The sequence below is a fragment of the Gekko japonicus genome, unplaced genomic scaffold, assembly GCF_001447785.1.
Source record: "Gekko japonicus isolate JY-2015 unplaced genomic scaffold, Gekko_japonicus_V1.1 scaffold2350, whole genome shotgun sequence".
NCBI lineage: Eukaryota > Metazoa > Chordata > Lepidosauria > Squamata > Gekkonidae > Gekko > Gekko japonicus.
In genome coordinates, this window is record NW_015169856.1 from 257655 (window position 1) to 283931 (window position 26277).

General features: G+C 41.9%; 1 protein-coding gene across 3 annotated transcripts; it reads right to left on the minus strand.

Annotated features, from left to right (window-relative positions):
• Nucleotides 1-80: 80 nt before the first annotated feature.
• FAM122B (family with sequence similarity 122B) lies at nucleotides 81-16192 on the minus strand. Of its 3 annotated transcripts, none has more exons than XM_015417387.1 (10): nucleotides 16039-16192; nucleotides 14490-14568; nucleotides 12642-12698; nucleotides 11761-11804; nucleotides 11627-11681; nucleotides 11318-11419; nucleotides 9454-9542; nucleotides 7941-8002; nucleotides 5728-5824; nucleotides 81-3471 (listed from the first exon to the last, which is right to left on the minus strand). In XM_015417387.1, the coding sequence occupies exons 1-10, from the start codon at nucleotides 16143-16145 to the stop codon at nucleotides 3321-3323; spliced, it is 843 nt and encodes a 280-aa protein (XP_015272873.1). In that variant the 5' UTR covers nucleotides 16146-16192; the 3' UTR covers nucleotides 81-3320. The 3 variants fall into 3 exon arrangements, with proteins under 3 accessions (XP_015272873.1, XP_015272872.1, XP_015272874.1); XM_015417386.1 differs by having other exon boundaries at nucleotides 7941-8005; XM_015417388.1 differs by having other exon boundaries at nucleotides 3411-3471; nucleotides 5722-5824; nucleotides 7941-8005.
• Nucleotides 16193-26277: the final 10085 nt, after the last annotated feature.

Genomic DNA, 26277 nt, shown 5'->3' on the forward strand with positions numbered 1-26277 from the left:
TTCCATTAAGAAATTGAAAACAGTTCTTCGGAAAGTTTTCCAAAATTTTCTAGGCTTTCACGTCTTACATGTTATGCGGAGCCTGGAAGCCACAATTGGTTTCTCAGTAATTAAACACTGCCTGCACAGGTCCACCTTGTTTAAAAACCACTGAGCAAACCTTGGTTGAGCTGGGGTTTGCACTCTACTACTGTCTTTTTGAAGCTGCTCAACAAAGGGGAATCCCACTCCTCCTCCTCCTCCTCCGGAGCTTAATCTGTGCAGCTTTAGGTGTTCCAAACTGAAGGTTAGTGCTGACAGCAAGTGCCTTGCTTAACACTAAGCAGAGTCAAACCCAGGCATCCCACCTCTAAACTCAACCACTCGCTGCACAGCTGGGCTCCCTGCAAGACAGCTATCTGAAGTCATGGTTCCACCCCGTTGCCCTCCTGGTCTAAGAAAACTCAATATTATACCTGCAAGAAAGGGGGGGGGGACCTGCTTTGATGGTGAGCAAACTGAAGACCAAGGACATTGTTTAATTTGATAAAGAGGTTGCTCTGTTCATCATAAGCCTTCCTATGGCCACAGAAATGAAGTTAATGGGGAGAGGCACGGGGGCAAGCCTGAGTCTGCTCTGCCATCACTTCAGCCAATGGTGGCTCACTGCCCAGTGTGCTATATGACACATGCAATTCAACCCCACCTCGCATTCATAATGCGCTCTGAGACCAGAAGAACTATGAAACAACCGATACGCCAATACGTTCTTCTTGAACTATGAACAAACTACTAATTCCTGGCTGGGGACAGATTACAGATTTTCAAAGACTGGAAAAGGCAAAAGAGTTTGAGACAAATTAACACTGTCATAAAAAAACAACTGAACAAAACTAGGTTGCTGTGTTTTGCTTTATGAATCTTGCACATTTTAAAGTGTACAAAGGTCAAAATTTTACACAAGACTCCACACTTTAAAAAACAGACAGAAGTTCTGAATACGTCACGCAAACAAGTCAACGGGGAAAATAAAAGCAAAAGCTTTCCCGCTACAAGGGAGCATGCAAAAAGCTTTATTTTACTGCCACCTGTCAAGTGGATTTTGATGTCACAGTTCTTAAGTGCATGGAGAAGGGTTTACAAATTGTACTTCATCACAGAGTTATTTTGCAAACATAAAAACAGACTTTTATGTAGCTAAAGAAAGCAAAGGGGAAAAAAAACAAGGACAAAGCAAGGACAAAAATCTCTCTTAAGTTAAAGCAGTCTATGCAGCAGCCAATATGCAAGGAACAGCACTGAGCATATCCAAATACAATTCACACACTGATCAGTCATCTTTTTTTTAAAAAATGGCACCACTGGGTGATAATTTACAATATGCACATTTATTGGAGATGGGGGGAACTAACTCTCCACAGGTGAGTATAGTAATACAAATAAGAGAAGCAGCAGTGGCCCAAGTATGGTACTTCTTACAGCTGCAAAACAACCTCCCCAAACAACCCACACTTAAAAAAACAAATCTACACATGAAAAACCAAGTGTCCCTCTTTTAACCAGAATACTCTAGATCTCTCCCCCATCCCCTCCATAGCCAGGCAAGTATTGCCACAGATGGTGCACTTTATAGCTTAGCATACTTTTACTTCAATTTCAGTGCTAGAATCTTAAAAAAAAAATCGTTAAGTTTTACTTTGACAACAAGAGCATGTGAATTACTTACAAACATTCAGAACTGGAAGCGTACATTTCTGGCGGACAGTGTTGCCTATTAAATACAGACCAGCCAGCACTCACAGAACATAAAAAAGGTTTTCAATCATAAAAAAATACTATAATTCATCACCAGACTTTTTTACAGTTATAAATAATAAATAGCATAACACAGTAGATTACAAATGGATCTTTTTTTTAAGCCCAGTTCACTCTTTTGGTAAGAAGTCACTTGCTGAACCCCCACACTTAAACCAGGGTACTGGCAGCAGGTTCACTTCTCATAGCTCACATAAGTTCTTTAAAAGTCCAACTATAGGCAGAGCCAGCATCCAAACAAAAGCATTAAAAAAAAGCTTTCCCCTAGAATTAACACTTGCCCATTGGCCTGCCCTTCTCAAAAAAGCAGAGCCCAAGGGTTGCTCCAATGATACAGAAGGTGATGCAGTCACAGAACAGTTAGGGCTGCTCACAGAACTCCTTCTCCCACTGGATCAAGCATGTCAAAAAGCAACTGAGGATAAACAGCAGTGGGCTATAGCACCTGATACAAGTACTCTTTTCAAGATTAAAAAAAAAACAAACCACACACACAAAAAGTCCATTCCCCCACCCAACCTCTCAGTTTACATTCCTCCATTTTGTCACCACATCCCCCTAAGGCACAAACATATCTCAATGCCATAGGAGACACCAAAGGCCCAGCCAATTCAACACAGCGACCCCAAGCCCTTGTGGCAGCTCCCACTGTGCTTTCTTGCATCCTCAAGGCCAAAAAGACTTCTGCAACTACTGGCTGTAATTCACATAATCTTTAAGCAGTCTGGGTTAGAGAATGCTGCAGGGGAGTTAAATAGCTGTGCACAGGAAGTTCTTCTCCTCCTCTTCCTATTGTGAGTATCAAGGAGCTATAATAGCATTCCATAGCTTTTTTTTTTTTTTAAGTAGACCATTATCGGCTCCTAGCACTCTAAGAGCACCTGAACCAAAGCATAAAGAACAGTCTGAAAACCCTTTCCTTTTTTTGGGAAAGATGACAAAGGAGAAGTTGCAACAGGCAAATGAGAAACAATTTTACATTTTGATGTGATTACTTTTAGGGGTGGGGGAAGTGTAGTCCAAAATATGCCTAATCAGGAGAAGTACTTTAATTCTTCCTAAAGAAATAGCAAGAGAAATCTAGTTGATTAAAAAAAATTAAAAAGCATCTCAAAGATTACATAACAACTCTGGAACCACTATTCTTACCTCCAGAGTAAGTAATCATGATAGCAACAGTGGACAATTTTCCCCTCTACAGTTTTAATGCTAATACAACTTAGGTGCTTGTTTGGGATTTTTTTTAAAAAAGTGTATGCAGTTTCCTTGAAAGCAAGTTAGTACAATCTGAGGAAATATCTGTAAAAATAAAAATTAAAAAAAATCAGCAAACCCAGTCATCAGTAGCATGTGTCCATTAAGAAGGATAATCAAAATCACTTGTAGAAGATACCAAGGAATAAAGTTATGTTGATATTCCCACTCAGTATTTAAATGCTCACATCCTCAAGGATTTGATCGCATGGGTTTTTCTGTACAATGTACAGTACGGTAACAGCTCAGGCAGACATTGATGACTGGGGAAGTCACTTGGGTGAAAGGTCATCCATTAAGATGAATGAAGAACATGAGTTTGAACATGTGACTGGAGATTCTGTAGTAGTGCTGCCTTTGGCCAGTGAATCAGATGATGAGCTCACGCTGCTTGTGCTCCCATCCAGAATATCTGAAGACAAGCTGGGAACAAACAAGGAAAACCACTTGCTTTATCAGCCTTCAAAGAAACACTACATGCAACATTTGTTAAAAAATCACTAGAAATTTGGAGAGAAATGTGATTCCTATCTGTAAGTCAAAGTTCTGTCAACTCAACCCTTCTGTTTCAGAGCTGACAGGTCATGCCAGGTCCAAGCATTTGATTTAAAATATTTTTTTACTTTTTTGATCGACTGACTACTTAAACAATGTCCAAGTTTGTTTCAAATGCCTCAAAAATGATTTTAAAATCCTCAACAGGCTTAATAATCACAAAAACTAATGCTAACTTGTTATAACTAGTGGGTTAGATTTTAGGATTCCCCTTCCATTAATCTGGAAATGCATCCACCACCACCCTCCCCCTTCCTGAAGCCTGGCTGTTCATCCAGGAAAAAAAACTTGGGGGACTAACTGGGCTGCAGCAGGGGAAAGCAGGAAAGTCCCACTAGTTCACAGACGATTGGATACATGTTTATGAAATTAATAGTATAACTTAACAATGCTTGGTAAGGTTTTTATAAATAGACTATTCACTGAACAGTTCTGTGTGGCTTTCACACTGGGATGTCAGGGTCATTCTACAGTTACATTAAAAAAAAAAGTAAAAAAATTAAGCCAGAGATAAAGAAAGCAAAGTAACAGCAACCATTTTAAAAAATGTATTTGGCAATATCTGCAGTTCTAGCAGGTGGCCAGTAGGAGAAGCTACTGGGTCTGCCCCAAGTACTGCAGGACTCAACTGAGAGTAGTCCCCCACTCATGTTCTTCTTTACAAAGGACTCCATGATAAAATTAAAAAGTAAGCTTCCCCTACATAGAGGCATTCTTGATTATCTACTTGGAAACAAATTGTGATTGAAACTGTGGCCAAATTTGTGTACCTTGCAGCTAGGAGGCGAGCAATGTATCAGCAGACAGGGCATTGACTGTTCAGACTGTTTCCGCCCCATTATCATTTGGTTGTTATGCCAATGAAGGTTGTTTGTTTGTTGTTATTGGACAATATTTGATCATGGTCAAATTAGGGATCTGTATTCAGCATAAACTGAGCTGAATGTACACCCAAAAAACACCTATTGGTATTTTTCGGGTATCATATAAACTGAATACAGATCTGTATTTGACTACCAATACAGCTGAGCCCGAAACAAGCTGATTCCATTCAGCTTTTATTTGGGTTCATTCAGCTATAAGAAACTCAGCTGCTAGGCATTTAAACCTAACAGCTGACAGGTGGAACCACCAGTCAGCTGTTGGGTTTAAATACCTGCCTGGCAGCCATTCCAGCACTGTTTCACTCCCCCTCACTCTAAAGCAGGGGGGAACAAAAGGGGAGGGCTGAAATGGCTTCCTCCTATGTAAATCGATCAGCTGGCACGTGGACCACCACGCTGATCGGTTTACATGGGAGGAATGCCTTTCCTTCCCTCCCTGAGCCACCCCACTGTGGCAGGGGGACTCAGGGAGGGAAGGCAGAGAGAAAAGGCATGTTTACAGGCATTTAAGCTTTCACTGGTCAGTTTCATTCCCATCCACCAGTCAGGTTTAAATGGCTAAACCTAACAGCTAACCCGCAGAGAGTGAAACTGACCAGTGAAAGTGGCAGGTTGGCTCAGGGAGGCAAGGGAAGTCATTTAAACATGTCTTCTCACTCTCCCTTCCCTCCCCGCAGGCATAACAGGCCCAAATATATTTGGAATATTTCCCCAGTTCGGATACTATATTGGTATTGGATTGGGGAAATTCGGTATTTACAGATATTTTGCAAGGGAAGTCATTTAAACATGTCTTCTCACTCTCCCTTCCCTCCCCGCAGGCATAACAGGCCCAAATATATTTGGGAATACTGAATATTTCCCCAGTTCGGATACTATACTGGTATTGGACTGGGGAAATTCGGTATTTACAGATATTTTTCAGGTCTGATATACCCATATCCAAAAATGCCCCCCCCATCTCTTGCACACCCCTAGGTCAAATCACATGCAGTCATTACTTTCCAGGTCTAGATCACATCATTGCTCTGGAATCTCCTGTACATCCTCACTCCTTGCTCCAAAGACTTTTCTACCAGTTATTCTTCTACCTGTTAGCTTTGAATGTAGCAACAAGCTAATTGTAGTATTTAACATTCTGTATTATTATGAAATAAAACAAGCCATATCTAGAACACAGTAAGGAAAGAGCAACATCTATTCTAGTAATTCACAAGTGCCTTATTTATATTACTTTTACCAGGAACTGAGGTCTGTCAAATGTGTCACGTCAGGAGAAAGCATATTGGTGGTTCCTTGGAAGAGTCTCTTTGGCTGGCTTTCAGTTTCCATCTCACCTATAGAAATCAAATCCATCCTGTTAGATTTGAGAAAGAGCCTTTCTTAGCTTAGTAGCACTGAAGGTTACTTCACACAAACATAGCGTGTCATGGGAGATGTAGCATACTAGTTCAACATATCTAGTAGTTTTCATAAGCCCATCAATACATTGTAACTTCAGCAACAAATCAATATTTGAAGGAAGGGAGCCTCATTTTCCTACCTGTTCATTTAACGGCCACACAGGGATCATCCAAGGACTATGGAATATGCATATTCCAATCTGTTCACTTAAATGTAGAAGAAATATACTACCACTCAGCCTCAACTCCAAGGCTGGTGGCCCTGAAAACTCCTTATTTTTTATAGCATTGAAGGAATATTCATTCTCCTTGGAAGAAAGAAGAATGACAGCTTCCATCATGCAGAGGTCCCCAGTGAAGCACTGTTCTTTGCATCAAGGTATAGTAAGGATTAACATCAGCTTGTGCTCAAGAATCCCACATAAACCGCTTTTTTGTTGTATGTAAATTGGGAGCACCCAAGAGGAAAAAAAGCGTGAGAAAACAGGTCTGCCACATTTCATCCCACCCCTCCTCCAAAGAGCTACAGGTGGCACACATCGTTCTTCCCCCTTCCATTTCATCCATGCAACAAGCCTGTGTGGTAGGTTAGGCTGAGAAAGAGGGATTGGCCCAAGATCACTAATGTATAATTTCAAATGTAACATCACCCTTCATAATGCCAAGGCTGAGTGCTCAATCTCCGCAGAGCAGCTTTCTGCAGCAGGCTGTGTATGCCATCCGTATTCAGCAGCAGCTACAGTATGGCCATACCAACGTGGCTAATGTAACCAGACAGACCCATGTCCAGATTGGAACTGCAGCTGCCCCACCCCCTCGTCCCAGAGCTCCCCAGGTCACCCCCACAGATCCATGGTCGGCCTCCTCAGGGAGGTGTGCCCCAGAGCGGCATGCTCACTCTCAGCCCCCATGCCCTCTCCATACACTTATATATGGCACTACCAAGTTCAGTCTCATCCTTCCCAGCAGCTTCCATTCCACACACACACACCCCGGGAATGGATGTCCACACTTCTTCCACTGACCTGGGACCCCAGCCCGCCTTGACTCAGTTGCTGGCCCCATGCCCGGGCCTGCCCTAATGCCTAAGGCAGAGGTCCCTGAAGTGGTGCAGTCTGGCCTGCACTGGACTCCCCTCGCCAAGGACCTTCCATTCTGCTGGTTTAGTGAAGCCTGCATGGGGTGCTGTCAGCCAGCAGGACAGTGCAGGGCTCCTTGCCCTCATCTGGAGAAGGGCAGGGTTTCTTTTCTGTTATTTGTGACTCCATTTGGGCTCAGAGAGCAAATGCCACTTTCTCACATTAGCCTGACAAGGACATGACCAGATAGACAAAGTTTGACTTTTTATTCAGTAAAAATACTTAAAACGTTTTTAAAAACCTCAAATTTATTTTGATTAATCATGTATAACGTTTATACTCTTCTGTGCCTCTTCCAAATCAAGGTGGCTAACAAAGCAGTAACAGCTGCAAGGCGACAAAAAACAAATGCGTTCAGGATTTAAAAATAAAAAAATAAACAGTTAAAATCTACCAGAACAGCAAAATATCTACCCTCCTTAGTACATTAGCAAAATACTAACTCAGATGTCTTTAAAAGAGGCTTAGACAAAATCACAAAATCATGATAGCTACTGATAAGTTGCATGAAACCTTCATGCTTAGAGGCAGCATGTGGAGGGCAAGAAAAGGCTGTTGGGTTCAAGCCTGCTTGTGGGCTTCCTGGACACATCTGGTCAACCACTGTGAGTACCAGGATGCTGGTCTAGATGGATCCTTGGTTTGATCCAGAAGGGCTCTTCGTTTTTTAACAGTCCCATCATCACTGCTGAGCAACAAGCATTAAGAAGGGATCTAAAGAACCCTATAGCAAGAAGGAACAATGGCAGGTACACCTTCAAAAAGGATCAAGAACACTGACACTAACTGGATCCAGCCTGACCATCTCTCACAATCATCACATCCTATGGTAAAGAGACGGACACTGCCTAGCATCTGCTCCACAATCTAGAAAGCAGACCTACTCACTTTAAAGCATCTCTGACACATACCTTTCCTTTTAATGGGGCCAAGAACACTGGGCCTGATGCAATTGATTGGACTCTGGCTTCTCCTGCTAAAATAGACTGAATTAGTATACTCTGATGATGTAGTTTCTAAAATCATAACGAAGAATGTACTTGAAATACTTTATTGTATAGGACTTTTAAAACACATTAGACTTTTATAGAGTCCCAAAAGAGAACAAATCTAGCTCCAAAAGGAAGCATTTATTATTTATTGTTGTTGTTGTTATTATTATTATTGAGGGAATGTCAATACAGAGTCTAGCCTAGTATGCATTCTGACATTTAGGAATAAGCTGTTAATTTGCTTGTTCAAAAGTGTGACAATACTATGGTCTTGGACTTTATAGTAATACCATTAGCTTTTTAAAACACCTTTGATAAAGATGCCAAAGAAGAGAAGCTTCAGGCCTCTACTCGAATTGGATATTGCACAGTTTGCAACTTACATCCAATAGGTACTTGAAGGCAGTTGTCCTGTTAATTAGGAGTCCATTTCAAAGAAACAAAGCCATAATAAGACAGCCTTTTATTTCCTGACCCTATACGTTTGCATTGCAGGGGGACACTGTAGGCAGTTTTTATCTCTGCCAAATCACCACTTTTCATCATGCTTTCTTCTTCTAGCTTTACAAGCCAACAGCATTTAGTGGCTGCAAGAGACCATTACAGCACCTGCCAAACTGTCAACAAAGGTGTCACTGCTTATTGTATTTGCAAGGTTTTCTGTAGAAAATCCCTTTATAAATACAGGAAATTTTAAAAATCTGCTTTACCCACTGCGATCAAAGTATAGAACGAAGTTCCATCAAAACCAGTGACTTCGACAGCTTTTTAAAGATACTCAGTACTAAGCTCTCACATCCTTAAAAAGCAGCTATTATTTCTTCTCCCTAACACATTGGAGCCATCAACATTTAGAAGGTCCCCTGAACTCCGCAGACTCCACACACTTTCAGATGCTTCCTGTTTTCTTTTCTAGGGAGTGCAAAATTAAGTTGAAAATGAGTTCTATCTCGGCATGTTCATAATCCATAAAACAGCATTTTTCAAAGTTCTGTGGAACAGACATCAACATGTAGTCCTTGAGAGACTAACACTGCACATAAGAGACCTACAGTTCTCCACAGTGCATTGTTAATTGAAAGTTTGATGTCCTTTATTTCAGAGAATTTTATCCCCAACTGTCCTTCGTTTCTCTATTACAAGCCTTAGGAGCTATGCCTGAACCTATTAGGCTGTCTCTAAAAGTCTTCTGAAGCCATGAGGACTTGTGTGCCATGCCCACATGTTTAAGACCTGCAACTGTGAGCACAGACCAAGAATATCTGCACAAGCTTCACTGAGATGCACATACAACAGAAAATGAAATAGAAACAGCTTGTGCGTAAGAAGCCTTTGATGCTGAATCAACTTTGGTCTCCTGCCCAGGCCACATATCGGTGCACATTACAGCAGTCTAACTGCTTCTTATTAAGTTTAAGATATATCAACTTACTTTGAAAATCTCCTTGTGGGACTGGGAATGGGGCTTGGAGGCAATCCATTACTACTCACGAACATTTGTAAGGATGGTGAAAAGCATTGCTAGGAAACACAACCACATTCACAGTCTTTGAAGACATTTGAACTCAACACTTTAGTCTCTAAAAATCCAAAGTTTTACATGAACTAGCAAAATCTGATTTTTCTTCCATCTCACTTAACAAAGCAGTGTTATAGTCCAAGGGTAAAAACTTGTGCCACAGAGCATGTCCATTCATTTCATTATCCTAACACAGCATGTTAAAAAAGGTTCAACAGAATTTGAAATAGTCAAGCAGAGCGCCTTTTTAATTTTTTTAGTGTTTTTGTTGTGTGTGCGTGTGATTGCGTGTGACTGAAAGTCATGGCGACTTCTGGCAACTCCTATTGGGGCTTGGACATTTTCAGAGAGGTGGCTTCATTGCCAGCCTCTGGGTCCTGAGCCCTTTGGCCTTTGACAGACAGGCCAGTTATCGTAGTCACAATGGTGTCTTCCACTGTGTTCTTCCACCAAGTTCAGTTCTTCCACCAAGTTCAGTTCTTCCGGGAAGCCGTTTTGTTTTGTTTTTTTGCTTCCCTAATTCATGCACCTCCCTGGCTTTTCTTCTACCTTTCTAAAACCTGCTTTGCTCCCAAATTTCAGGAAAGGTTGCAGTAAAGCTGGTATGGCTGCTGTGTGTGTGTAGGAAAATTTGGAATTTCTGGCTCACGTAGCAGCCATTTTTCCTAACCCTGTCCCTGCAGCTGCCATTTCCTCCACCATCATGGGGGGCTCTCCGCAGGGCTTTTTAATTTTTAAAAAAAATAAGCATTAGAGTATCATTTTATTGATATACCATTGTAACAACAGGTGCAGCAGGTTCTTTCAATTCCCAGATTTCATTTAAAAACAATAAGTTTCTTCCCCCACCTTTCCAGAAATACAAGGAAAATGGCATACGTTTGCAAGAGAAGAAACTACAGATTTACTTTAAAAAAGAAAAAAGTTTGTAATTCAGAGAACCTGCTGCACCTATCATAACAGCAGTATACTATTACAATGATAGCCTAGTGCTGATTTAATAAAAAACGGCAAAAGCCCTGTTGGCCTGGTGTGGGGGAGAAAGGGGGAGCTACTTCCAGGGGAACTGGGGCAGGGAAACTGTGGGGAAACCTACCATATGAAAACCCCACTGCTCCTGAACTTAGTCTCATGTTGCACCACAAAACCTTGTCCCTGTGTGGAAGATACTAAGAAATCTTCCAAAACCTCTAACTAGAGTTTGGTCTACTACTTAACAGCATTATCTTACCTATATCATTTAGTTCTTATATGGGAAAGTGTTTAAACCCCCATTTAGTTCTTATATGGGAAAGTGTTTAAGCCTTCGGGGTAGGGCGGGATATAAATCCAAAGATAAATAAATAAATAAATAAAAAAGATAAATTAAACGCTATCATCTCCCTTACATACTATATGATATCCAAGGCAGTCAGTCTTTACATCCCCTTCCTGTGTCTGGTATGGGCTCTGTGACAACCGCAAAGCTTTTTGGCTGCAGTCCTATGCACACTTACTTGGGAAATCAACTCTGTTGAACTCAGTGAGATTTTCTCCTCAGTAAACATATGTAGGATCACGCTGTCACATCACCAAAGATCCCTCTGTTTCCTTTATGTTACTTTTCACATGATATTACAGAATTTGCAAATTTCTTATAATCCCTATTGTAATACACAGCTCAAGCTCAGACAGAGAATAGTTAAATTAAGATACGGCAAAAAAGTTCTTCCAGAAAACATTCAACATTCTTAAATCATTTTGCAACTTTCAATCTGCTGAGAACTCTTAGGCATACCTTTCCAATTCCCCTTGTAGGTGAAGGTGCTGGAGAAACAGGAATAAAATCTATCCTCTTTGGAGATGAAGATTTTTCAGATTTGTCCAAATCGTTGTCACTCTGGGAATACAATGTGTCATGTTTACAGTCCCATAATACACAGCAACTCTGGACACTGAATCCCAAAATTTGGATGAAAAACAGAATGGCTGATCAGTGGAGCCTGAAGAACTCCCCACTTGAGCTATTTCCTTTTTTTCCCCACTTAAGTTCACTGGTCAAGTGAAAGGGTGAAATTAAAATATTAAACATCTTTAAAGAGATTACCAGGCTCAAGCTTTCCTCCCATGACTGGCTTATCTGCATTGCTGTTTGCACTTCCCTAAAATACAAAAAGGTTCATCAGTGGCTACTAGATGACAACACTGGCTACTTTCTTAAGGCACAGTAGTTATACCTACCTTTCATGTGCTGTTTCTCTGTTCATCAAATCAACTCCTTCTTCCTGTAGAAATATAAGAATTCACCTCTTAGCTATTAATATCTTCGCCCCAGCAAAATATTACTTCCTATAACAATCCATGCTTTAGAACTAGAACAAACATGTACAAATCAGCCCAGCTGTGTGGACCAGTTGTACTATCCCATCTTAGACTGTAGATCTGAATGCTTCTCATATAAAGAACAGCTTACAGTCCAAAAGTAAACCAGTACGGAAGCAGTCTTCACCCTACGGATTTTCTGGTTACAGAGGAAGCATTCAAACACACAGCCCTTCATCTGCACTCTGAAGTGCTACAACCACAAACCATCCAATTTCTGCTGACCTTTTTTTTTTGCTGTCAAGTCACACCTGTCTTGTGGTGATGCCAAAGGATTTTCAAGAGACGTTCAGAGGTGGTTTGCCATTGCCTGCCTCCGTGTCACAATCCTGGTATTCTTTGGCGGTCTCCCATCCAAATACTAGCCAGGGTCGACCCTGCTTAGCTTCTGAGATCAGGCTAGCCTGGGATATCCAGGTCAGGGCTGCTGGCCATATAGTTCAGCTTTACAATGTAAAGAAGAACATTCCAGATAGTGATACAATCAAATGTATTACTACCTCCCTTCTCCTACCATGCAACCAGGAACCCCAGAATTTGCACTGAATACATTAAGACAAGTTAATTTGCCTATGTGCAACTTCTAGAACTATTGGGTAGGTGGGGCTCGGAATTTTCATCACTGTGGCACCAAGACCATAATTATACCAAGAACATTTGAGGCAGTAACAAACAGCCATGTTATAGGAAAAATGAGATTGATAAAAGGTGGTACCCCCAAGAAGTGAAGTGTTACTTACCCTTCTGATTTGATGGAGCCGGCTGCTAGGGATACGAATTGGAGATGATGACACCAGCTGAAAAGAGGGGGAAAAGCATACATTTCAGAAGTTACAACCCCATCTCCTAGATGTTGTTTAAAGCTGACCTTGAACTAAGAACCAACCACTCACTGAAATGAACTTTTGCTAATATGATTCATATTCACAGCCTCTTCTGACTGCAGTACATATGAACACTTTCTGTTACTCAACAGAGAACAAAAGCTTCAGCTATATAATAGGAAGAACTATAATCTCTGTATCTTCTGCCTGTCAGGGACTGTAGACCATTCATGCATTCAAATTACATCTTGTCTATTTTAATGTAGGAGAAGTATACTAACACTCAGCCTCTGCTCCAAGGCTGGTGGCCCTGAGAATTCCTCATCTGTATAGCACTGAAGGAATATTCATTCTCCCTGAAAGAAGTATGAAAGCTTCCATCATGCAAAAGAAACTATTACCTAATTGTGTTACAAACAACAATGAATAACTGTGTATATATCAACCCACTGTAACAATACCCTCACTGATACCCAAACTGGCTAAACAGCACTGGACAGGTAACTATGTATTTGAACATCAGATGTGGAACTTCTTTTCCTGAGCTATGTAACATATTGCCTTTTGCCCTCCTCAAGACTTAACTCTTGGTGGCAAAAAGACTCCTCTGCAATTTACAGAACAAGATGTTTTTCTGTGAAGATGAAAGGAGGTCATAGATGGAGAAATAAATGTTTCATATCTTAAGTGATGGTATTGAAACAGCAATTCATAGCATACAGAGAACTATACTAGCTTAGCTGTTCTACTACCAACAGGAGTTGCTGCAAGCTTAGTGTGTTGATAAGAATGAACATACCATGTTTCTCTGAAATATATTGAAGAACAAAGCACCTTTATTTTCTCTTCCAAGCTAACTTTACTCAAGCAGCACCTAGACTACCACCCCTGCTCCATCTTCTACAATCACTTTAGGAAGCCATCAAGAAAACAAATCTTCTTTTTGTGCCTCACAAATAAGATCAGTCAATAAAGAGCCAAACACACTAGACTGAGATTAAGCTTCAGGAAATTTTGAAAAGTCACAATGTACAGATCCCCCCCCCCCAACCTTTCCTACTTTGTTTTTGGTGAACCATTCACAGAACAAAAGATCTCTTATTTCCTTATTTAGGAAACTACTTAGAGACTTGTAAGTAATAGCTGAGGCACATTTTTTTCTGAATTAAAATTGAAGGTTTACTTTCAGATCAAGAAGTATAAACTGAATAAATAATATCCACTATCAGAAGAGTTTACTTTTTGTCTCTGCATGAGTCACTGTTCTGAGGCAATTTACAATGTAGAAGAACTGAGCAGTGTCTTGTCAGTGGGTACATTTTGCTCAGAGGCAGTTTTAAAGTTTCTACAACACCCTAGTATACTCTAACAAAAACTCTAAAAATTACTGCAGTAAATTAATAATAGTTGAGTTATATCAGAGTCAGAGACCTACCTACATATCCTCAGATCACCTATCTACAAACAACTGTGAACAATTAGTACTTCTTTGGCGAGCCCCTGACTAGTACAATATATCCACAAGAAGATAAAGATTATTTCCATGTGATCAAAGTCCTGCTCACTTTTCACTTCCAGCTCCAACTACAATGATACAACTACAATAAGGTTTTAGCTGCAGACACATCTCAAACACCCCCTCCTGTACACTGTCCCAAGTCTCTCCACCCTCCACAAGCATTCTGCATCCTTACGTATAGGGCATTAAAGGTCTTTGCTCATCAGTACCACAAGTATTTGGTCTCTGTTCTGAAGGGCTCTTACCATGCTGTGCCGGTTCATAACTGTTGTGCTGTTCCTGCGGGTTCTCAAGACGTAAGGCTGAAAAACCTGTGAATTATCACTGAAAGAAACAACAAATGTTACCTCTCTAGAAATTCAACCACTTATATTCCTATTGAAGCAATTTGGTATTGTACTAACATTTTCTGCACTCCATTAAACCATATGACTCCATACAAAAAATGACACAAAGTCATGAAAAGCATAAATGGACTATTAGAATGCATAAATCTCATAACATACCAAAATGGCTTCCATTTACAATACATGAAACAGCTCTTCTTCCAAAATGTGCTATTGAAAAGCTGCCTTTGGCCAAGGCCAGTCTGTCTCACAACTATAAGACGGGTTTTTTTGGTGGGGAAGGGGATGATCCATAATTCATGTGCTTAACACAAGCCCTAGTGATACACACATCATTAGTTTACTAAAGCCTGTCCAAAAGGACCTAGACAGAAACAAATCTTTTCAAGATTATTCACTATCCTTTCCCTCCCCATCTTCACAGTGTCAAGATATGGATTATAAATTCCTTGGAGCAGGATCCTGTCCTTCTGAATTTGTAAAGTTTACTTATATCCCACTTTTCTCTCTGATTGGGATACAAAGTGGCTTTCCATATTATCCTTCCCTCCTTCACTCAATCCTCACAACAATTTAGGCTGAAAGGCTGTGGTGGGCCCAAAGTCACCCGGTGAGCTTCTCTGACAAAGAGGCGATCTGAACCTAGTCATCTCAGGTCCTAGTCCAACATTCTAAACACTACATCACGCTAGTCCTCATCATGCCATGTATGTTGATGACAATAAGATGGAGGCTGAGATCCAGCCATACTGCACTCCACAAGTGGTAAAGTAGTACTTTTCTTCCAGAGGGAGAAAATTTTCTTCCCTTTTGGGTGGCTTTTCAGAAGGGTACCCCTGGACAAGAAGAACTAAGGAGCCAGAACACTGCTCTGAACCCCATCTATAACAGGACATATAGAAATTCAACTGTGAATCTGAACCCCCCCCTTTCATATCTCACTCCCGCCATGAAATAAGGCTGTAATCCTAAAAGCATTTATTTGAGAGTCAATCCCATTTTTTTCAGTGTTAGCATAACACTAACAACCACCATGTTATTTTATTAAGAACAACATTAAGAAATTACTCCTAATAACATCAACATTACATATCAGTTCTCTAGACAAAGGCAATACTTTGATGCTGATATCAGGAATTAACACATCTGGTAATTACAACGTTAGCCAAATTGTCAGGAGCACTGGAAAGGCTGTGGCCTACCAAAATTCTTGGTAACGGCAGTGTGACTTAACACAGACTGATATTATACTAATAAACCATCGCTGCTCCTAATAAAAGCAAACATCAGACACACTGCTGCTACCAATTACCACGATGAGCCTCGGCATAACTAGACACCAGGATGCCCGATGTAATTCATACATGCAAAGGAAGGGGAAGATGGAAGAGACCCAAAGACAAGTCTGAGATCCCTCCCCCCCCCCTCTCCATCGCCGGGTCCTTACCTGAGCCCGTGGATGAGGGGGGCGCTATTGGAGCGCCTCAGGCCGCCCCCGTCACTCCCGGCCGGCGGCAGCTCCAGATCCAGCTCCATTTTCTCGGCCTGAGCCATTGCGATAGCGGCAGCAGTGGCGGTCACTGAAGGCGGGAGTTTCTCCTCATGGCTTGACGCGCGTGCGCCTCCTCCTCCTCCTCCTCCTCCTCCTCCTCGCACACACGGTACCTTCACAGGTGGAGGCCAAGCAGCCAATCGCAATGCGCACGCGCGGCGAAGGATGGGCGGGAGGAGGAGGAGGAGGAGAAGTCTCGGAGCCATCACAGCACGCATGCTCGCCTCAATTCTCAATACTGCACAGGCGCGCGAAAGTCTTGGTTTTGTCAGACTACCGGTAGGTTCTCCTCCTCTCTATCCCCGCCCCTCCCTCTCGCGAAAGCTGATTCGGGCAAAGCGATTGGCTGGTCTGTTTTTGAGGGGGGGGGGCAATCCGTAAAATATACTCTGTGGTAGAAAGGGGGGGGGAGATTAATCTACTTTCTTCAATGTCCAATTTTTACACCCATACACAGTAATAGGGAATACTATAGTATGAACTAATTTGATACTTGGTTGCTAGCGACACATCCTTAAAGATCTTTTCTAGCTCCTTCATGGCTGCCCTTCCTAATCTCAATCTCTTTCGGATTCCATGGTTGCAGTCTTCTTCTAGTTGATGATAGAGCCAAGAATAGAAAATATTTAACAATTTCAGTGTTTTCATTGTCAACGTTCAAGTTGCATCGTTCTGTAGTCACTTTAGGGTGCTACTAGTCTCAAATTTTGTTCTACTACTACAGACTAACAGGGTTCTCTGCCTGAAAATAGGATTGTTATGCAGTTGGTTATTCGTAGAAATTATCTTTCCTGCACTCAGAACAGGTTTCATAACAAAATCCCCACCCACATACCAATATCATTGTCAGTACTCTTCTATATATTGTAGTGGTTCGAGTGTTGTGCTAGAATCTGGGAGACCCAGGTTTGAATTGCCACTTTGACATGAAAGGAAGTTCACTGAATGATTAGGCTAGTCCTCTTTGAGTATAACCTAACTCACAGGCTTGTTGTGAGCAGGAAAAGGAGAAAGGGAAAATGATTTTGTAAGGTGTTTTGGCTCCCCACAGGAAGAAAGGTAAAGGTAAAGGTTCCCTTGCTCGAAAGCCAGTCAAATCCAACTCTAGGATTGCGGTGCTCATCTCCGTTTCAAAGCCGAAGAGCCAGCGCTGTCCGAAGACGTTTCCGTGGTCATGTGGCCGGCATGACTAAACACCAAGGCGACCCGGGTCTTGAACTGCTGAACTACCGACCTTCCACAGCCTGCAGTTCAGCTTCTTAACCACTTGAGCCACCGCTGCTCAAACCTAGATATAAATACATAAGTACATATATAAAAGCTATAATAATGATACAAATATTGAAGTTCAAGGCTTTCTGTTGTGGGCACCCAATGAAGTTGATGGGATAGACCCCGACTGGAGAGGCCAGGTGTATCCTCAACTTTCCCAGCGAGGGCTGTGGCTGGGGACAAGTGGGAGATGCAGAGTGCAAGAAAAACCTTCCCTGCTAACTCATGTAGGTGCCCATCCCAGTTGATTCAGAGTTCCCATTGCAGTGGTTCTTTTTCCTTTTACACCTGCTAGGACAGAGGGAGCTAAAAGAACTGTGAGAAAGGCACACTTTGGTTTCTAAAACCTACTCACACAGCTGGGACTCAGGCTTGGGGAATTCCTGGAGGAGAGTGGGGTTTTAGGGAGGGAGCGCAACAGGATGTAGTGTCATAGAATCCACCCTCTGAAGCTGCCATTCTCTCCAGGAAAACTGATCTCTGTAGTATGGAGATCAGTAATTCCAAGTGAACTCCAGGCCCCATGTTGAGGTTGATAACCATAATGGGAAGGAAAAATAGGTTTATGACGAGGAAGGGTGAAAGGGACCGCAACTGACCTGTGAAGATGGAAGGGCCCATAAAAACCTGCAGCATCCCTTTCAACATTCAAAATGGATATGCAGAGAGACAGGTACTGTGCCTATTAAATATATGCCTAGAAGGTATACAGCCATCTCAGGGTATCAGACTGGCTGATCTAACAAGAAACCTTTCTTATATGTCCTTATACCTCTGCCTTGTCCTGTTTTGAAACAAGTGGTGATAACTTGTCCTGTTTTGATTGCATTTTTATTCAGGTATTTAATTGTTGTTTATTTCTTTTCAGTGGGGCTTTTTGTTTGTGTATATTTAAATACATTACTGCATCTGTATATTGGCATGTATTCTACCTGAGGCTGGAGGAACTTCCTCTAGCCTATGGAGGCTTCATCCAACTTAAGTGGTTGAAAGAAGAGCTGCCTCAGTGGGAGGAAGGGTTGCTCTAGGAAGTGGTAAAATGCCTCTGTTTGCACACCTTTTGAAATTACAGTGGGGTTTGAAATTGCTATGTCTCTTTTCAGATGCAACGTATCGGTCTAAGCAGGGTTAATAATTCCAGAGGAGTTGCAGTGTTGGTCTGTTGCAGCAAAAATAAACAGAAGTCCTGAAACACTTTAAAGTGAACATATTTTTATTCTAGCATAAGCTTTCATGGACTAGAACCTGCATATGCCAGGAGAAAAGCTTTATAGTGGCAGAAAATCCCTATTTATCAAAGTAAGTAAAGGTAAAGGTTTCCCTTGTTTGAAAGCCAGTCGAATCCGACTCTAGGGGGCGGTGCTCATCTCCATTTCCAAGCCAACGAGCCAGCGCTGTCGAAGACTTCTGCGTGGTCATGTGGCTGGCATGACTAAACGCCAAGGCGCACAGAACGCTGTTACCTTCCCACCGAAGCGGTACCTATTTATCTACTTGCAATTTCTTGCTTTCAAACTGCTAGGTTGGCAGGAGCTGGGACCAGAGACGGCAAATCACTCCATCATGCCACACTAGGGTCTCAAACTGCCAAACTACAGACCTTCCAGCCTGCAGCTCAGCATCATAATCTTTGAGCCACCATGGCCCTATTTATCAAAGTAGCAGTATTTATTTATTTATTATCAGATTTATACCCTGCCCTCCCTGCAAAGTGGTACTTTATGGTGGGCTCAGAGTCACCTCCACTGTACATCAGATCAATTAGTTGTGATCAGTCTTTCTTCCCCCCCACCCCGTCTTTTAAATCTAATGGGAGACAAAAGAAATCTGCTGTTAAAGTGAAGACATCCCTTCTTTAAGGTGAGACAAATTGCAAAAGGTTCTATTCGATTTGGAAACAAAATAATGTCTCTGTGGGAAAAGCTGAATTCTTTAAAGGTGCATTGGGGATTACAAAGCTTCTTGAATAATGGGTGCCATGGAAAAGGAGTGATGTATGTTAACAATGGAGTACCATTGTCTTAGCAAGAGCAATTTCCCAGAGAAGGAGGATATCTAATATCTGGAGGATATTAGAGTCTTCCCAGGAATACTTTTTGGATCAGTGATAGGCTAAAGTCATCCTGCCAATGACTAATGATGATTTCCTGCTTTTCTTTCCATAACTGACTGGGGGAACTGGAAGTAATATGTGAGAGGATGCATAGGAACTGCTTTTTTCTCTTATTATTTTCCTCCATTCTCCTACAACAGATGTCAAGTAGCTTTGAGAAAGCTGGCAAAACAATGAGCTAGAAGCATGACACTTACCTGCTGTGGCTTGGGTGGGACAGTGAAGAACAGTGTATTTGATCTGACCTCCTGGCCCTTGGTCATACCTAGCTGATGACTCTCTTACCCTAGATGGAGGGATTCTTCATAGCAACATTAATAGTGGTTGCTGGTTTCTCTGAAAGACATCTGTTTCGAAAAGTCTTCCCACAACTGCAGAAGATTGTTGGGTTTTGTTCTAGGTCATGGATGGCTGGATGGCTGAAAAGCTAAGGGTGACTAAGGATGGAGACTGAAAAACATTCTCAAGTGTTGGGGAAGTGGTTTGGATGTAGGCTGTCCCCTGAAAATAAATGCCTTTAATGTGAATTCAGATCACATCCACCGTCTTTGAGAATATTTGGTTGTCTTCACCCTGAACTCATGCAGGGTAGAGTTAAGGTCAAAGAATTTAAACTAAATGCAAACACTCCAGAATCCTTTCTAATGTGCTGGGGTTCCATTGCAGATGTGAAGAATGCTCCTCAGAAATATAGTAAATATTGAAAAAAAAAGCTGAAAGATTTCAGAAAATCTAGATCTGGAGATCATGGGTTTGTTGTCCACTTTCAGCTGTGGACTATTCCATATGCTAAGACAGTCACATGATGTCTGAACACATGCATGCCTCTCAGTACAGCTTGACTCTTTGCATGGGGCTGTGAGCACTTCATTTTCCCAAAAGCAACATTTTGCCTTCAACTCCAAAAGCATTTTCCCAAAAGAAACATGTTGAGTTTTAAGCATACAACCTGTGAATACTCCATGTCTGGAATTCTACATAGGTTGCCACAGAAGCATTGGTTGCTGGATGTGGAGAGGATTATGACAATGGCCCCTCAGTTTTGTAGACAATGCTAAAGATATCTCTGGGAGACATCAAGCAGAAATTTCTGAAGACAATACAAAGAATAACAGGGAAAGAAGAGTTGCAAAATGGATCTGAGGGTCCATCTGCGCAAATATTTTGAGCTACCATATAAGGATTGCAGAGTGAATGTATAAGGATTACAGTTTAAATACTCCCTCCCCCCAAAAAAAAATATTGGTCCCTTTTGTGCAGTGTGGTCTACTCAAACTGCTTCGTACTCTGCAAAGTCTTAGGCAGAGATGAGAGTGGTCTTTCTTAGCCCCGCTCCCTAAGATCTAGGATTGCCAGCTCCAGGTTGGGAAAAACCAGGAGATTTTGGGGGTGGCACCTGAGGAGGGTGGGGTTTGGGGAGGGGAGGGGCTTCAATGGAATTCCACCTTCCAAAGCAGCCATTTTCTTCGGGTAAACTGATCTCTATTGCTTGGCATATGTTTCTCCACTGAGTTATGACCCTGGGCAGCTTAATTGCACAGCAAAAAGGCTTAGAATTTGTCACTTCCATTTCCAGGCTAAAGCACTATACTTAAAGCACGCAGCTGTATTTCCCCAGGCAATACTGATTATTACTGCCTGTATTATTTTAATTGATTATTATTATTACAGACTGTAAGAAAGATGAAAGAACACGTGTGGTTACCAAGGGTTAAAGTATTTCTGACATAATTATTTGTGCACTTGCTTCACTCCTGGGAGTTGTTGTTTACAATATGCCAAAACATTTTTTCTGCTTCTTTTGTGCATTGTGGAAATCTCACAATCGTTATCTCTTTGGGAATGAAATCATCTGTGAGGGAGAGCACAGGTAAACAGTTTAGCTGGATCAAGGAGCATTCAGGGCTTCAGCGTGCCTCACTTTGTTTTGAAGTCAATGCCCTCCATTGCTGCCCCTATTTCCAGCAGCTGCCTTCATTAAATCAAGCAAGTAGGACATTGTTAGCTGTAATGAACTTTGTTTAATCCCTTGTTGTTATCCAAACCATGATTTCATTTGGAGGTCAACACTGTTATTTCCCCCCCCCCTCTGATGACCTTCCCCCCCAAAAAAGTTGAGGGCAAAATCCAAGCCCCATTATTTGGGATACCAGAGATTCCTTTAAGGTGTTAATCCTAAATGGCCATTCTGAATGGAGAAATCAAGTGACTTCGACTTGTTTTATTCCTCCATTCTCAAGCAGTTATAGTAGAATCAGAAGAGCCTTTCCCCAGTCAATTTTCCTCAAAGATAAAAATCTTGAAAAACTGTACTGTATTCTTCTGTGTTTATTTATGCATCTACCAGAAAATAATTTTACAAAATTGCATTTAATTTTTCATACTACATAATTATATCCAGGGGTCATTTCGTAGAAAAAGAGGTGCAGGAGCTCATTAGCATAACTTATTTGCATATGCCACACCCCTGACATCACCGGAAGTGTGTCAGAAGGCAACACCCACCGCTCAGGCTCCACTGGACTGTTTTGGACCGGGGGGCCGGGGGGGGGGGGCTCTGCAACTTACCTGGCTGCTTCTTGCTCTGACTGAGGGCTGCTGGGAGCAGGGGGTGGAGCTTGTTGCATGTGCCCGCCCCCTGGGCTCTTTACTGCCGGAGCTCCGCCCCTGTGCGCTCCTGCAGGAAATGACCCCTGATTATATCTCACCCTGTGCTCCCTGTGTTTCTCAGCCCTTTGAATATGGCCTTTTACCATATTTCTCTTCATAACTTTGCATATGTTTGCCTAGAGGGGGCCCACCGCATGCAGCTGATGAAGTAGGCTCTAGTCCATGAAAGTTTATGCTAGACTAAAAACTTGCTCTTCCTTCAGGTAAAACGAGACTCCAGTTTATTCGTGGTAAAGGAGGAATGTACAATTCGTGTTTATTCGTGGTAAAGGAGGAAAGTAGCAAGAGCGAATGAAAAGATTTTTTATTAACTTCATTTATAGTCTGCTTTCTCACTGGGACTCAAGAGGGATATTAAAAATTCAGTCAGACAGCACAAGACATCCAGTAAACAATGCAGGAGGATAGTCCTGCAGAATTAGAAAACGATGCAAACACGAAACTGTCTAAGGCATGCCTAATATTGCCAGCTCTGGATAGGGAAACACCTGGAGTTAAAGGGGTGGAGCCTGGGAAGTGACCTCAATGGGGTATAATACTATAAAGTATACCCTCCAAAGTAGCCATTTTCTCCAGGGTAGCTGGAGATCAGCTGTAATTCTGGAGGACCGCCAGCCACTACCTGGAGGTTGGCACCTGTCCCTACCATAGCGCAGAAAGTGGGTTACAAAGATAGAAGACAATGCAGTTAAATTAAGGTAATACATACAACAAACATTGCAACAGACTCCAGTCCTATTCCATTATATAAGTGATACCCTGACCTGTTCTATTGTACTAAAGTTCTAATCCCTTTATAAAAATGCCCTCTTGTACATTTCTGTTTTGCTCATTTTGTGAAATGAGAGAAGTATAGGGCTCTTCCTGATCTACTCCACAAGATGGGAGCCACAACGGAGAATGCACATGTACAGGACATTGCCATCTCCAAGACAGAATACGTTAAAGACCTCTAATCCCACAAATCGAGAGTACACCAGTATGCTTCACAGTAGTGTACAACTTGAACATCTGATATTAAATTGAAAGCTGACACTGGTGAGGATTTTCTATGAGTGAATATAGGGAAGTTGCTCTATGGTGAAATCCTTATGTACCTTAACACTGTCCATTCAAGTGACAATCGGCTGAATTAGTACATCCTGGAAGTGCCAAAGGGAAACGCAGTGGAACTCTTCTCCCTTGACTTGCCCTTGCTCACCTTTGCTTTTAGCACTGGAAACAGATTGTCCCTCAGAGGTATTTTTCTAGCACTGAGATTCATTACCCCGTACCCTTTTTCCCCCTGGTAAACCCTGTGACTGCTTCGGCAAGCAGTGTTGCTAAGCCTTGCAATGTCTTGCTTAATTAATTTTAATGGTTCTCATTACCCAGCAACACCTCCCCCTGAACAAAGCACACTGTCACAAAGCGAACAATGGTGCTTCTGATCAGCAACTGAATAACAAGTGTGCAATTACTGTGCTTAAATATTAATCGTTGTTGTAGTCTGGAAGCCTGTTCATTTGTTCACATTTTCCTGGAAGAAGAAATTGGTTTGATGGACAAGGAAGCCCTGCGTGAGTGGTAAGAGCATGAATCCTCCGTCACTACTGAACTGAAGAGAGCATTTTCAAATGTGAGGCTTCAATGCACTTATTGGCTGAATCTACATTTGTGTTTCTCGCTGGTTTCCTGGCATTTCGTAATGTCTCTTACAGGAGAGTGCAAACAGCCATGCAGATTGGGGAGGCACAGTGGCCCAGAGTTAGAGCATCTGCTTGGCATGCTGAAGGTCTCAGGTTTAATCCCCAGTGATGTGACAAACTTCTGCCTAAGACCCTGGAGAACCGCTGCCATTCTGAGTAGGCAGTATTGACTTTGATGGACCAAGGGACTGATTTGGTATAAAGCAGCTTCATGTGTTCTCAGATCATCCAGACACTGGAAGAAAGTTTCATTCTGGTAGTATATTCATGCTTTATTAAACTTGCATTGTACAGATGTAAATACATTCCTGACTGCTACAACAGCTCATCCAGCCCCACCCTGGGGATTGTTTAAGTTTGTGATGGAGGAATTCCCCCACACCTTCATCTAAACAAACCTGGGGGCTATCCTATTTTGGAACTTATGTTCCTGACTGCCACTGCTGCTGCTTCATCCTTGATCTTCTAGGAGGAAGCAGACTTGGTCACGGTTGCTACGAATTAATTGAATTTTATATTTTTAACTGTATTTTAATTGTTTAAATGTTTTATGTTCTCTGCCTTGTGGACCCTGATTGGGTGGAGAGGCAGCATAAAAACTTTTTCAATAAATAAAGCTGCTTTAGACTTCCGGTTTTGGCATTCACCATGGCGGTCGCTTTCTCCTGGACCTCCGGGAGACGATTGCCAGAACCCGTGGCAAGGAGGGGGTGCGATCGTCCACATCCCCCATGGCGTCCTTGAGATGGGCTCCAAGCCATGAGGCGCTAGAAGGCTTCCCCTCCGGTGACCATGCCGGTGAGGGGGGCCATTCATGCCCCGATGGTCCTGCTATGGAGTTTCCTGATGGAACTAGAAGCGCACACCGGATCAAGCGCCGGGTGATCAAGCAATTTGGTACTTAAAGCGAACTGAAAAGTGTTGCCATTGAACTGTGAGTTAAGTTAAAGCAAGAACATCGAAAAAAGTCAAAAGCCACCCTGTGGGAAGCAAGGGGGGAGGGGACTCTCCTCCGAGAAGATAAACATAAGCAAACTTTACTGTTTAAGCGGGGGGGGGGCTTGTGAAGCTAAAAAGACCGAAATAAAGGACTTTTAAGAATTTATGAAGTGCATTGGAGAACTTTAGAGACTGTAATAACTTTTGTTGAAAAGTAAACAATTCCTCAAAAATGGCGCCTCCAACGAGGAAAGAGGAGAAAGAAAAGATAGCGAAAGCTAAGGCTGCCGGAAGTGCCAGTCCAGCGAGTGTTGTGCCCAGACAGGACACAACTTCAGACCTGCAAAAGATATTAAATGAAGCATTGCGTCCTCTGCTGGAACAGGTGACGGCAATAAATCGAAAACTAGATACACAGCAAGCCCAAATTAACGAGACTGTCAAAAAGATAGATCAAACTGAGCAGGAACTTAAAGAAGTTGATACCAATGCCAAAAGGCTACAAAAACAAATGCAGGCAATGGAGAAGAAGTGTCAAATAGACGAGTGTCAACTACTACAGTGGCAAATGGAAAGGGCAAACTATGCCCTAAGATTCCAGGGGATTCCTGAGGAAAAAGGAGAGAATCTCATACAAATAATGTGTGAAGCCCTGGGGCAAATGGCAGACATAAAAGCGGAGACTTTACAAAGCAATATTGATACAGTCTTTAGATCATATACAGAATTTATAAGGAAAAATAATCTGCCGGGAGAAGTGATGGTGAGATTCTCCAGAAGAAGTGTGAGAGATCTAATTCTCAAAGCGGCTAATGGAATTACCCTGAAAATTAAGGGCAAAGAGATAGAGGTCTTAAAAGATATTCCATTTGAAATAAGGGGGAAAAGATGCAAATATAAAGACTTGGTCTTATTTCTACAAAAGAGATTTTAATGGTACAATTAATGACAAAATGTACAGAAAAACGAAGAAGTCAGATGAAAAGATAGGAAAGTTACCAAAAGTTTTTTTTAAGTTGGTAAAGCAAGAGAAATTGGAAGGTGTGTGGAGGAAATGGAACCCTATGGCCAGAGACTTAACATTTTATTCAAACAGACATGATTCTTTTTCAAGGATAGACATGATTTGGGCAACTGGTGACTTAGTGTTAAAAACACAAAAAGTGGAAATCATGCCGAAAGTAAATTCAGACCACAACCCAATACTATGGACATCCAGAGAAGGGAAAAGAAAACCTAGATGGCGATTGAATGAGGACTTGTTGGACCAGCAGGAAATTGTAAATACTATAAGTAAAGAAACTAAACTTTTTTTTCAAACAAATTTGACTCAAGATATGCAGATACAAACAGTATGGGACGCTTATAAAGCAGTTATGAGAGGACTATTAATAACCAGCTTGATCTTCGTCAATCACCTTTAACAAATGAATTTTAAGTCTTTCAGAAATG